This window comes from Suncus etruscus, chromosome 19 (genome assembly GCF_024139225.1).
Source record: "Suncus etruscus isolate mSunEtr1 chromosome 19, mSunEtr1.pri.cur, whole genome shotgun sequence".
In the NCBI taxonomy this organism is placed as follows: domain Eukaryota; kingdom Metazoa; phylum Chordata; class Mammalia; order Eulipotyphla; family Soricidae; genus Suncus; species Suncus etruscus.
Genome location: NC_064866.1, coordinates 5316192 through 5331435, shown reverse-complemented (window position 1 = coordinate 5331435; position 15244 = coordinate 5316192). Strand labels below are relative to the sequence as shown.

Genomic DNA, 15244 nt, shown 5'->3' with positions numbered 1-15244 from the left:
TTGTCCCAACACTACTCATTGAATACAGAGACAGAAAAGGGAATCTGCTTGGCGGCAGGTACCCAGAAAGCCTTGGAAGGCAAGCTGACTTCCGTTCACTTTTTTATATTCTGAATATACTGGTCTTTTTTATTCCTCTATCATGTCACATTATTTTCCTTTGATATCTGATTCTTCTGTCACATATTGTTATTCTGCTGAAATATTTTCTCCTTTGTTCAGCTTGTTTTCTTTCTACCCCATGCTATCTTGTCCATTTGCATTCACAATTCTTTCTGATTTAGGACAACCACATCACATTATAATTATGTGTATCTTATACACATTTGTTTTTTCTGCTTATCTATTGTATTTATCTATTTTATATTTATTTATATTTATCTATTTTAGTTACCAAGATAGATTCAATTATAAATTTGGCATAAAATCCACTCAAGTATCTGTGGAATGCATGGAAATGAAGTATTATCTATTCTATACCTTACTGAGTTGCTTTGAAGATTTACTCAAAGATATATACATCCATCTTTGTTTGTATTCAGGCAACACTTGGCAGTGTTCAGGACTTACTCTTGGTTCTGTGTTATGGTGGGGCCTATTGGACTATATGGGATGCTAGAGGCTAAACATAGTCAGTCATGTTGCTGTTTAGAACCATACTTGCTGTATCATCTCTCCAGCCCTATATCCATGTTTAAAGGGGTAAACAAATGTGCTAAATACATTTGATGATATATCTTTTTCTTATAAAAAGGAACTTCTGACATACCTATACTGCAACATGACTGAATTTTGGTACTATTATGTGAAGTAAAATAAACTAAGAAACAAATGCACTATGATTCCACTTTCACTAAATATCTAAGGTTATCTAATCCAAAATAGAAGAGAAATAAAGCAAAATATAATAATGTTCACCAAGGACCAGGAGAAAGCAGAAAATGGACTTTTATTTATTTTAAATTTGGGGGCCACAGCCAGTAGCACTCAGGTTATTCCTGGCTCAATACTCGAAATTACTTCTGGCAGGCTCAGAGAACCATATGGGATGCTGGTGATCAAACCTGGGGTAGCCATGTGCAAGGCAAACACCCTACCTGTTGTGCAGTTCAATGTTCCAGCCCCCAGACTTATTTATTTATTTTTTTTTGGTTTTTGGGCCACACCCGGCGGCGCTTAGGGGTTACTCCTGGCTGTCTGCTGAGAAATAGCACCTGGCAGGCACGGGGGACCATATGGGACACCGGGATTTGAACCAACCACCTTTGGTCCTGGATCGGCTGCTTGCAAGGCAAACGCCGCTGCGCTATCTCTCCGGGCCCAGCCCCCAGACTTATTATTTTTTATTGAGTATAGAATTTTAGCTTTGTAAAATGGAACTCTTGTGGAGATTGATTGCATAAGTATTGATATAGTTAATACCACTAAATTGCATATTTAGAAATAACTCAGATTTTTTAGCCACAATAAAATTAAAGATAAATCTTCATAGATATCTTTAGTTCTTTCATGTTCCAATGCAAAAAATCAACCTTTAGAATGAATAACTTTATCATGCAAAGTATTAATCACAATAATTAAACATTAATGGACAGTATATGCCAGCATTGCTAAATATTTTATATTATCTCCTTTAATAATCAATATTACATAAATAGATGCCACCATCTACACTAATTTTACAAAGAGAAAATAGCAGGCCAGTTGAGTTAACTAACTTGACCGATATCTAACTGCTAGTGAATAACAAAATCAGGGTATACATTCAAGCAAAATACTTTGGATCAGTGCATCTAACCACTAGGTTGTATCTCTCACAACGAGTAGAAGGTACTCTGGAGATAAATTTTGTTTTTGACAATTATCTTAGAAACACAAAATTAGTTAATATCAAATAGGCACTTCTTTCCACACTTTCATCTCTGAATGTGTTTTAACTTTTCCTCTTCCCCCCAAGAAAAAGACTCATTTATATAAATTTTTTCTATATGAATTTAAAATTCCTTTTGTCCAAATGTTTGGACAAAGTAAGTTCTCAATGTAATTCAATAACATGAACAAACTTTTCTAATGACTTCACTTGTAGCCATATCTTTTTTATTGTTTCTGCCTGAGGTAGGAAAAGCAATGAACAGACTATAGCTTCAGGAATTACTAATAGTATCTTTATATTTATAAAATGCTAAACCCATAGAATCTAAGGTCTTCATCAATTAGTTTGTGTAATATAGCAGGAAGAAGCAGAGGCTTCCAAATGAATAATTACTTTACTTGACTAAACTATGCTATATTGTTTTCTAGTGATTATGATTCTTTTATAAAGGAAAATTACCATCTTTCTACTCAGGAAACCTTACTCCCTAACCCTTTCTTTCTTCTCCTTAGGTAACCTTAGATCCATTGTCAATTCTAATGCTCACTGGTGGATGGTATTCTTTTATGTGGTCTAGTCATCAAATTTATCTCTTTATATTGCAAAAATTGGTGAGAACATTTTTCCTTCCACGACTTATTTTATAAACATTGTATAATTCTATCATCTAAACGCCACTTTCATCCTTTGTAAGTACCTACTGGTAGGCCTTTGAGAGTCTTATAGAAGTTAATATATGTTAAGTGGTCAATAGTCAAGGTTCAATACACCTATATTCAATTAATAACTCAATTGACAAATAATTTAGTTATCATTCATCAAAATTAATAATATGAACATATTAAATAAATGGTCAGTATGTCATTCATAAGTATAAACTCTTCACAGTCATAGATATAGTTGAAGTCTTCCTGATTCCTTCCTTGAATCATTTAATTCATGGTGGGCATAGAGAGTTAAGTATTTGGTATACATTATCATATACCCCTGTCCAGACTTGGTGAAACAAAGGTGCACACTTCATTGGTTCAATCTTGCTTAAATTATTATGTCTGCTCTTCTACAGATATGTGCCTTGAAATTTTGGAGGGAAGTACATGGATGAGAGAAAGGTATCATAGCCAACTGTGTTCAGAGGTTCTTTGATCAGAGGTCACTCCTGGAAGTGCTCAGGGGACCATGTGGTACCAGGGATTGATTAAATTAGGGTCAGGCACATGCAAGGCAAGAAAGTGCCTCAACCTCTATGCTATCTTTCTGGCCCTATATCTTGAAATTTTTCACTAATTTTCTATCTTATCAAACAAATATTTTATTGATAGAACATCCTAGCTGGTCCCCCAAACCTTGTGGGTTATACATTTTTTATGCTTGCTCTAAGACACCTCTATTTTCATATTATTCATCGCCAGGGACTTTCCCTCCTTTAGGTCGGCTGACTACTTGCTATGGGGTCCTGATTAGCTGCGGGCATGGCCCAAATGTTTTTTAATGCCCTTGCTTGCGTTCTTTTCATTGAAAACAGAACTCCAGACTTCTGATTTGAGAAGTAAGTGCATTTGAACCCTGGAATCTCATTCCTTAGGTAATGGAATTCTGACCTTACTGCCCTGGACGTGACTTCTTAGCTCTGTTTTTCTGTCTTGTGAAAGTCTTGTTGGCTCAGAGCTGTTAGCGTATTTGACCACTTCTTTTCCCATCTCAACAAAATCCATTTATTTGCAACTCTTTATACCTCTCCTGTGCATGTAAGAGTCTAAGCACAGCGAATTATCCTCCTTTGCCTTGCTTTGGGTGAGAAGTGCTTCCAACAGTCTAGATTTGGGTCTCCAAGCTCCCAGATTGTTTTTATAGTTAGTCCCTACGTAGTCCCTCTTTGTTATAGCGCAATATTCCTAAATTCTGTTCCAAGTCCTTATTTTACATTTATAAATATCAGGTTGTATTAATTGGTTCCAGCTTTTAAAATCTTCCATCCGAGGTTATTTTATGCTATTTTGATAAGTGGTTTCTAAATGTGAAGTGCCAAGGCCCTGATGTAGCTGGGATCTGAATCCCCGAAGCACTGAGGTGGAACAAGAAAGATAGGCAGATACAGGGCCTCCTGCAGGCTTTGAAGACTGTATTGGTCATAATAGCTTCAAAGAATTTCAACAAGTTCCTAAGACATGACCTTCCCTTTCCGAAAACCACGCTGCCCAGGCTTGCCTTAATCAAGCTGTGCTTTTCTAAGCATCCTTTTACTTGATCTCCTGCAGCAGTTTTTAATACTTTCCCTACAAGTAAAGTCAAACTAACTGGCCTGTAATTTCCTGGTGTGTCCCTAAGCTCTATGAAATAACGGCATTAGGTTGGCTCCCTTCCAATTCTCCCTGAATTTTTTTTTTGTTTTGTTTTAAAACGCAGGATTGAAAAGGCCAGGAAAATGCTTCCTGTCTCCCCTTCCCGTGTTTCTTCCATGACACACTGTTCTTTCTGCTCCCAGTAGATCTGCCATTTTAATAACTACAAATCTCTTAAATGTTTTCACATAATATTTGTTTCTATCTCTGAACTATGAGTTTTCCATTTTTCATGATGACAAGGGCCAGTCCCCCCCAAAGAAGAGCCTGCATGCAATTCCATTGAAAAGACAATTTGAGACACCGTTTAAGAAATGAGTTTCATGTTGGGAAGCTGGAAAAATACAGCAAGTAGGTTATAATTAATTCTGTGTTCTAACCGGTGAGTTATAGTGAGTTATTTGTTGGAAAGAGCTGAGAAATATATCTGCACAAGCAGAAAAAGGAAGGAGGAAAAAGAAACTAGTGTTGAGAATGGAGAGATGGCTCAAATGGCTGAGCACATGCTTTTCTTGCAGAAGATTCAAATTTAATCCTGAGATCACTGAGCCAGTAGTAGTCCCTGTGCATTGCTGGGTATGAACTCCATACTCCCAAATCTATTATATTTGAGGATAATAAAGTACTAGTAAAGGATTTTTAAAATAAAAAATGGTCTCTCAAATCTACTACTCTCAAATCACATATCAGAAAAATCCTTCCACATTTTATGATCTCCAACCAAAAAAATCCCAATATAAAAGCCAAAAGCCATTCCTTGCTTAAAATATAGAAAACTAAATTATTCATCTTGTCCTCAATTTTTAAAAATAATTTTTGCATTTATATAATTTCAATTATATAAATATATATTTATATATATTTATTTATAAATATTTATAAATATAAATATTTATAAATATAAAATAATTTTTGCATTTATATAATTTCAATTATATAAATATATATGTTTATATATATTTATATTTATATATATTTATTTATAAATATTTATATATAAAACACAATCTTTTGCATCATCCAAGTTCTGTATAGAACTGTCTGCTTAAAAGAGAGATCTGGCCACCAACTATGGTATTTAACTTTTATTTTTTATAGATCCGTTTCATTTCAGCAGTTAATTTATTCATTTTAGTGACAATCTTTTTGGAGTAAGTCACTGGCATATAAATCCCAGTCCACGTGTGTATGAAGGTTCATTTCCAGGTTAGGAGACACAAGGATTACCAGAGCAAGAAACCAAGAGAACCATAGAGTGAAACCTAAAACTTTTAAAGATAGTTGACTCTGATTTCCAATAAGTTTGGATCAAGAAGCCCTTCTAAAATTGGTGGGTTTTCTTATCCATTTATCAAAGTCAAACAGTAAAATCTGAATCTATGTATTTTTCTTATAGTGCTCAGGTATTATGTATCAGATTTGATCATAGGTGAGAACCTTTGTATGAATGGCACACTCTCATATTGGAAGCTTTGGTTCCCAATATTTTTGGTTCCTAAAATTCAAAGTCATTTACTTTCAATGACTATTAGTATTCTTCCTTTGAGGAGAAGGTTTGAGTCACACCTGGTGGTACTCAGGGCTTACTCCTGGCAGAGTGCTTAGGGATCAGTCCTGGTGGTGTTCAAGGGAAACATATGCAATGCTTGGGATCAAATTGAGTTCAGCTGCATCTTAAAGACAAGCGCCTTAACCGCTGTGGTATCTCTCCAGCCCTGCTGTCAAGTCTGACATATACCTCTTCCTCAGCAGTTCCTTCCTTTAGAATTCCCTTTCCTGCATATGAATATGAATGTGAAGGTCTATGGATCAAAGATCTGACAGCCTAGAACCCAGTGAGAGAGTTTATGGAAAGAGGGGCTTGCATTCAATCAGGGTCAAATTCAAGTGCTTTTGTGTCCTGATTAGGTTAGAACTAACCTCCTCTCTTCCGCCATCTCCCACATATAAAAGAGTTTTGTTTATGATAGAAGTTATTTGGAAACAATATATTTAAACCATCAAAAGTAAATAAATAAAATGTCAAAAGTGTCATCCACATTTTTCTTTACCAACCCACAGAACTGCACTGGAAGGCACCTTCTCTTCTGTTTCTTCTTACTGGCGGCAATCTCTTCTGTTGAATGCCTTCCATCACACCTCCACTATTCTCCATGGACTTCATCAATTTCTGAATTATTCACGTGTTTAACAAACATTCACTGAACTTTTTTTTATAGTTTTTTAAATAATTTTTATTGTAACCAAATCTTTAACAGTAATATTTAAGGTACATAGTGACATTGAATCAGGACCATTCCCACCACCAGTGTTGTCCTCTCTCCACCCCTGTTCCCAGAATGCATCCTGTAGTCCTCTTTTTTTTTTTTTTTTGGCCTCCTGGGCTGCTAGTATAAGTGGCCCCCTCTGTGTCTAGCTTGTTGTAGATTGGGTATTGATTCTGTTTTGTTGACTTTAGATTTGGTGTTTAAGTCTGATCATTTTTTTTATTCCTATTCAATGTCCATACGACTGTTAAGTCTTGAACTTTTTATAATGTCAAGCTAGTAGAAATTTTAAACTATAAGTTTTAAAATTTTGTTTAATTTTTCTCTGAGATATTAAAACTATTTTATTTTATTTTTGGTATTGGGCTACACCCAGTGCTGCTCAGGGGTTACTCCTAGCTATGTGCTCAAAAATCGAAACACAGTCCATCCTGGGTCAGCCTCATGCAAGGCAAATGCTCTACCACTATGCATGCTCTACCGGCCCCCATGTCATTGAGATTCTTAAATTAAGTTTTATACTATTAATTCCTGGGGGAGGGGAAGCTGAAAGATAGTACAGTAGGTAGAAATCTTGTCCAGTATGTGACCAATGCAGCTTTTATCCCAGTATTGCATCTGGTCCTACCAGAAGTGATCCCTGAGAATAGGGCCAGCTAGTCTCCCCAAAAGTACATTAAAAAAATTAGCAATATATCAATTTTTCCAGCCCCTTAGTCTATATTTTATTTGACATTAATGCTTGAGCTAGTAAGTTGTTATTTTTTAATTTTTTCATCGTGCAATGAAAACAGTATTTGTATATGCGTTTTCACATATCCATATCAACATGATTCCAAGCAGAAAATTGTGCTCATTTGTCATGCCAGAGCATTACCTCCTTCATCCTCGTGATTAAAATATATTTATTATTAATAATAATAAAAAAGAAAAAAGTCATAGCTAACATTCCTAAAACTACACATAAAGGAGAATATTATCTTTGCATTCCTTCATGATTCCTTGCAGAAGTTTCTGTTAAAGAAAATCGGTTTCTACAAAAAGGTGAATGAACAAATAGGCTCCAGCTCTGTCAAATTGGAATTCTATGAGCACAGATCTAAGCAGGTTTTCAAAGAACCGTGGTTTATAAATAAAGACTGTCTCATATATACAATACCATGGCTAGATGAAATTCTAAAGTTTCAGGAAGTTACACAATTTTGGAAGAAGGTTGTGTAGACGCAACACCAACCCATCCAAATGAGAGTTTGAGCGAATCATTCAGGAATGTGGTCTTTGCGAACCCAGACATTTCAAGTCGTCGTTGGAAATACGTTCTGCGGTTTTGATACCATTTTACTGCTTCTGAATAAACTGCAGTACAATAAGCTACACTTTAATTTGCTGCTCCTAATGACCACAGGCTACCAAGCCAGAAAGCCAAATTGGATAGAACTCTATTTAAAGGATGACTTAAGACCAAGAAATCGACCTACAAATAGAAATAAATATAAATGCAAGGCCTTTATAAAATTGATTTTCAAGTTGCCCAAAAAAGAAAGGTATGCAAGCAAATAAAACTGAGTTTCCCTTGTAACAGATGTGTTTTTGTTAGAATAGCTTTGCCTTGATCCCCAACTCCATCACTATTTGTTTTGGGGTAGGGAAAAAAAAAGATGAGTCTAAAATTTTTTTCAGTGTTAGAAATTGAAACCCAAGGTCTCACATATACAAAACAAGTGCCTTGCCACATGCTATATCCTTACCTCTTGAAAGAAAGAAAATAGACTTTCTACATAGAGTCCTGAGGATGTTACCAGTATGTAACATATGACCTAGTTGAAACACATCATTTATGACTTTAAGCAGAACTAGACCCAAGCACAGTCTGTTCGCATATATTCATAAACATCCCAAAGTAATTTGACTTATTTTATGACAACCACTCACAGCTCTGGGGAGCTTCCTATGTTATTCTCCCAGGATTTCTATTCATTTGGAGTGAGGTGCAAACCATAGTTCCTGGCTAGTGCTTAAATATGCACAGACTGAGATTAGAAACGTGCCCCACTTGGCTGGATGTGCGTTCTGTCTTTAGCTAATGCTGTTTAGGAGTTGAGATTGGCTGGACTTTTTTTTTTTTTTTTTTGGGAGGGGGGAGCATTTCTGCCACAGTGATTGTCAGTAATATGTGTCTGGGGCACCCAAGACTAATCTCTGTGATGCTCATCAGACCTTCGCTGTTGTTCTGGAATCATTCAGAAAAGGGTATGTGAGTGGGTGTGGGAGGGTTATTTCCCAAATGCTGGAAGAATGTGGTAAAGCCAGATGTGAAAGGGACCTCCCCGAGTGGAGAGACAACCAAGCATATGCTGGAGAGGGGTGGTTTTATAATATTCTGCAAGCCCACATCCAAGTCAAAATGCCTGTCCAGATTAGATGTCAAACTGGCCTGTTATCATCTCTGAATTGTACTGAGAATCTTTGAAGAAGAAAGAGTCCTTTGGGGGTCTAATTGATACCAGACCTCAGAAGAGGCCATAGATTTGTATGGCTACTTCAGAAGAATATTTTCAATAGTTTTCAACCCAGGTATCACATGATGTTTCGAACTGGAGAGCACACCTGAGCATAACAAAAGAGAAGCTTCACAGTTGGAGGACAACAGAGTTCTGTGATTGTGAGAAGTGGGAGTTCAGAGTCACTGCTATAAAATCCACAGAACTGTCTACGGTAAATAAATCCAAGGAAATCTGTTCTGAGCATCCTTAAGCAATTCTGAAGTGCCTATTACAAAACCATCCAAGATCGAAGACACATAAAATGTTTTATGAGTCATCACTGAAATAAAGGGCAAAAAGTTCACTTTAGAAAGATCCAAAAAAATGTTTATTCTTTGGGTCTGCAGAGGCATTAAAAAAAAGTCCCTGGATATTTTTAAGTGAGATTTTAATTAATGGTTGACTTTTATAGTTTCTTGTAACTTGTGTTTTAGACATTAACAAGGAAGAGTGAGAAGAAATCCCCTTGGTACTGAATATCAGTTCTAAATCCTTTACACAAATCCACTCTTCCCCCAAGCCAGATTTTGAGGGTAAGCATGCTAGAAGTAGAACCCTTTATCCAAAGATCACTGTTATTTTCACATTGGTTAAAGTATGGTGCTAAATGCGTACTAACTTCATAAACAGATGCAAAATTATTACAGCTATGTACAGACTAGTACAGAAAACATTATCTCTGGCATTTTTATATTTCTCAAACGAAGCCAGTGCTTTGCAATTCATGAACATACAATCACTTACTCAATAATTTTCATAAATAAGTAGGATCAGACACTTCTACATATAGAATATTCTGGTTTAATTGTCTTCAACGAAAGCCAAAGATAGATAAGATAAACTAAGACAATTAATTTTTTTTTTTAGATTTTTGGGCCACACCCGGTGATGCTCAGGGGTTGCTTCTGACTATGTGCTCAGAAATCGCTCCTGGCTTGGGGGACCATATGGAACGCCAGGGATCTAATCCAGATCCATCCTGGGTCAGCCACATACAAGGCAAATGCCTTATCGTTGCACCATCGTTCCAGCCCCAAACTTGGACAATTTTATTTCTAGGAAGAATTTTTTATCAGAGGGAAGAAGTTTGTTTTAAGTGTCCAGCATCACTGCCAACAAAACCCAGAATTTTTCCTTTGCAAAATGAATTAAAAAATTTTTTTTTGGTTTTTGGGCCAAACTTGGACAAGTTCAGTAGTTATTACTCTTGGTTCTGCATTCAAAAATGACTCCTAGCAGGCTCAGTGGACCATAAGGGACGCCAGGGACCAAACCTGGGTCAGCCAGGCAAATACCCTCAACTCTAGTCCTGAATCAAATTGTTTAAAAGGTGATTTTCAGGTTACTTTAATTCTCATTTTTAATTTTAATATCTTTATTTAAATACTGTGGCTACAAATAGGATTGTAATTGGGTTTCAGTCATATAAAGAACACCCCCCCTTCACCAGTGCCACATTCCCATCACCAGTGTCCCAAATCTCCCTCCTCCCTGTCACCCCCCACCTGTAATTTGAGACAGACTTTCTACTTCCCTCATTTATTCACATTGTTAGAATAGTTCTCAGTGTAGTTATTTCTCTAATTGCAATTACCACTCTTTGTGGTGAGCTTCATATCGTGAGCTGGACCTCATTTTCTAATGTTATAAAGGTCTATTGCTAATAAATAAATTCACCTACCTCGGAATATAAGGAAGGTCCACTGCCTATAGGTTTCTTTCCCTTTGTTTTTCCTGTGGCTCCAGGAAATGGATATATTTCATTGATCTGTAAAATATAATCACTGAATTGGTGAAATACTTTTAGGATGGCAGATTGTCAGTAATTGTATTTGTGGGTGCTATCTGACAGGATGTAGATAATTTCTCTGTCACAACTTCCTTCCCTTCTTGACCCCTACCAGTCACAGTGCTGTGGATGTTCTTTTGATCATTCCTTGTAGACTACGCTACAACACATTTTGTCTTTTACTATTGAATCTTTTACTAAATAACTCATAGATTCTAGCACATAGAGCTGGTTTGATCCTGGCATAAAATTCGGTGTCAATTGAGTAGACAATGAAATGATGTGATAAAATGATTCACCCAAATTCAGTCAAATGTATGCTTGCTTTAAAAATATTTGCTGCAAATACTTTGCTCATCACATTTCACCCCCCCCCAAACTTAATATGTTTTTATTCTAGTTTAGGAAAATCTGTGCAAAAGCTTAAAGGTAGGCAAGGTACTATACCTGTTGGAGAAGAGCTTGCCAGGACACCACGCTGAAAAGTTTTCTCTGGGGAAGCTCAATAGCTTGGATGAGGGCATTAATGAGAAGCTCATCCTCTATCTTGTCACCGACAACAAAAGCAACGGAACACTTCCAGTCGGCCTGTAAAAAACAGAAAAGATATTATTATCTATTTCTCTATGAGCTGAACTTGGGTTGTTTCCAGATTTTGGCAATAGCACTGAAAAGAACACACTCTTATAAATGTCCATTTGTAACAGTGTTTGGGGATCCTTGAGTTAGATGTCAATAAATGGAATCTCTGGGTTATATGGAAGCTCTATTCTTAGGATTTTTTCCCCCAAAACTGCCAGAGTTGTTTCCATAGAGTTGCACCAATATGGCATTTAAAATACTTTTTCCTTCTGCAATGCAACAACTTTTTAGTTTGAGATGGTCTTATTTGTTTTTATTCTTATTTTCTTTATGAGTCAAATCATTGGAGATAACTCTCAATGTCATAGAGAGTTTTACTAATATTTTCTTATATGTTCTTTATTCTGCTCTAGTATTTTGATTCATAAATTTACGTGTATGATGGGACATAGGGTTTTTATTTTATTTTTCCTGTGTGATTATTCAATTTGTGCTGAAGAAGCTTTCATTTGTTAACTTAATGCTCCTAGATTCTTTGTCATAAATTAGTTGTTCACGTGTGTGGGTTTACTTCTGGGATCTCATTTCTCTTCTACGACTTGCCTATGCATATATTTTAGTTATACATTGTCTTGATTACCAGAGCTTGATAAAGTATTTTAGAGTTAGAGAATGCAAACCCTGACATATTAATTTATTAAACTTGCTCTGGCTTTCCAAAAAAAAAAAAACAAAAAAGATTACATTAAAAACAAAACAACAGCAACAACAACAAAAACAACAACAGCAACACCCCCCCTCCACGTCGTCAGGTTAATTTTAGGTCAAAGTTTACTACGTAAAAAAAATATTTTTAAGTTTTCTCTAAACCTCACCTGACAGGTTAAATAAAGGTTCAGAGAAAAATGACCCTGTAGTGTTGTGTACACCTGATTTAAGAAGCCACCAGGCGGCAGTATTGTGTCAAAGTTCATTCAACTTGAAAAAAAAATTTTTTTTTTTTCTTGGAGAAATTTAGGCCTAAATGTTTTTTGAACACATTTTTATTAGAATTTCATCCAAGAATAATTTGGCGTTGAGAAGCAATAGATAATTTGTATTTTTATAATACACATCAAAATATAAGCTCAAAAGGGGGAATCTGTTCCCACATACATCCAAAGACAGTAAAAGTTCAATAAATATTTGTTGAGCAATATTAATAATTACATTATATCAAGAAAAGTTAAATTATCGAATTTTTGGCAAAATGAAAAACCAAAACATGTCTTCTCCAGCCAATTAGAAAGAAAGTATTGCTAGTTCACCCGTAAGAATTTTTTTTTCATGCTCAATAAGAAATGGTCTAAAATATTAAAACATGGGCATGAAAATTTATAACAAATAATGTGTTTGTTGTATGTGATGGGGCATTTAATTCACTATGGCAGAAAAACAGGGGTGCTGGCTTTGTGATTGGGGATCAGTGATGCTCTTGGGAATATGGGATAAAATGTGTGCCTCCTACTTGCAAAAAATCTGCTCAGTCCTTTGGGTTATCTCCTGGGTGATAATTTTTATTCATTGTATTATGGGGATTGGGAACTACATCTGATGTTGCACTACTCCTAGCTCTGTGTTCAGGGATATTTCTGGCAGAGATTGGGAGCCCATGGCATGATGGGGGTCAAACCTAGGTTTCCTGCGTGTGCAGAATACACTCTAGATATTGAGGCATGTCTCTGGCTGGCACCAAAATATCGAAAAAATTAAAAGGTGATTTTCTTATTCTTATTCAGCTATCCCTTTCTCCCTCTCTCATCTTCCTTCCTTACTCACTCCTTTCCTTCTTTCCTTCTTGATGAAAATTATCAGATGCATGATGTACAAAAGATAACAGTAGGCTATCATTTCACATTCATGATGCTTTCATTCACTATTAAGAAACATTTGTTTGAATTTTGCCCCATTTCATTTTTTTTTCTTTTCTTCAAACAGAACCACATAACTTGAACCATCTTGGTCTGCTTTACAAATTGAAGGGGAAATAATGGAGGGTACCAAGACCAAACAGTTGTATGATCTCTAAGTAGTAATAAAAAAATGACCGGACTTAAACACCAAATTCAAAGCCATCTACAACAGAATCCATACCCAATCCACAACAAGTTACATACAGAGGGGACCACTTATACTAGCAGCCCTGGGGATAAGGGAGGGGGATATGGGAATGCATGTTGGGAACAGGGGTAGAAGGAGGACACCACTGGTGGTGGGAATGCCTCTGTTCCAACCTAAAATATTACTTAGAAAGATATGTAATCCACTTTGGTTAAAATAAAATTATTATTATAATAAAAATATTATACACAGTGAAAATATTAATTATAAATTATAAACTCAAAAAAGAAACATTTTAGTTTAATGTAATCCCATTTGCTTGTTTTTCTTGCTGCAGAAACTTAATTTCTAAATTAATTGTAGAAGCCATTGCCATGGAGTATGTTTCCCATGGTTTCTTCATTATATGTATTAGTATTTTATTTATACTTTTATTATTATTATTATTATTATTATTATTATTTGATTTTTTTTGGTCAGACCCAGTGATGCTCAGGGTTCCTCCTGGCTCTGCACTCAGAAGTCACTCCTGGCAGGCAGGGGGGACCATATGGGATGCTGGAATTCGAACTGGGCTCCATCCTGTGTTGGCTGCACGCAAAGCAAACACCTGTACTATCGCTACGGCCCCATACATTATTATTTTTAGTAAAATAAATTCTTTAGTTGAATCACCATGTTCATGATTGAGTCTCAGTCATACAATATCAACATTCATCTCCCCTTTTATTTAATAGTAAATGTATATGTTTTTTACTATATTTAAACACTGTGGTTACAAGGTTGTTCATAATACTGTTGTTAGTTTCTACAGACACAAAGTTGTTCATGATTGAATTTAAGTCATACAGTGTATGGCATGACTAGTGCACATTTCCTACCACCAATGTCTAGTTTCCTTCCTGTCCTTCCCACATCTATGGGAGATCTCTCTCTCTCTTTCTCTCTCTCTCGCTCTCTCTCTTTCTCTCCCCCTTTCTCTTTAGACACTGTGGTTTGCAATATTATCCTGTGCTTCCCCCATCTACGGGAGATCTCTCCCTCTTTTTCTCTCTCCCATTTTATTTCCCTTTAGATACTGTAGTTTGCAATATTGTCCTATCCTTCCCCCATCTATGGGAGATCTCTCTCTCTCTCTCTCTCTCTCTCTCTCTCTCTCTCTCTCTCCCCCTCTTACTCTTTCTCTCTCTTTTTCCCTTTAGACACTGTGGTTTGCAATATTGTCCTGTGCTTCCCGCATCTATGGGAGATCTCTTTCTCTTTCTCTCTTCCATTTTATTTCCCTTTAGACATGGCGATTTGCAATATTTTTATTTATATTTATATTCCAAATACTTATAGTCCAAAGCAGACTCTTAACACTTTTTTGCTGCTAAGGCCTCCAGACCCCTGAACTGACAGTGCTGGTAATTGAAGGCTGTACAGAAGAACACCTATCAACCTCTACTCTTGATTGCTTTAGCTGATCTGAGGTCTTTTATGGTTCCATGTGTATTTTCAGGAACATGTGTCCTATTTCCTTTATCAAACAGTAACTATCTTTAACCTTCTCATTTCTATATATGGAAATGTCTTAACAATACTCTGTAACAAAACTCACCCGATTTTCCATGCTAGCAACAAAACCAGAAACATAGATAAAAGCATAAAATATAATTTACCTACAAAGTATTTGTGGATGGCTATAAGTGTGACCCAATTATCACGAGTCTGAAACCATTTTAGTTGTTAGCCAATTAAGGACTGAA

General features: G+C 36.1%; 1 protein-coding gene across 1 annotated transcript in view; it reads right to left on the bottom strand.

Moving 5' to 3' along the window:
• Positions 1 to 15244, bottom strand: part of SPAG17 (sperm associated antigen 17) — a 236393-nt gene that overhangs the window by 177973 nt on the left and 43176 nt on the right. Inside the window, exons 2-3 of the mRNA XM_049766018.1 lie at positions 11262 to 11402; positions 10707 to 10793 (exon numbers count right to left, since the gene is read on the bottom strand). Coding sequence (XP_049621975.1) covers positions 10707 to 10793; positions 11262 to 11402 — 228 coding nt within the window. The remainder of the gene's footprint in view (positions 1 to 10706; positions 10794 to 11261; positions 11403 to 15244) is intronic.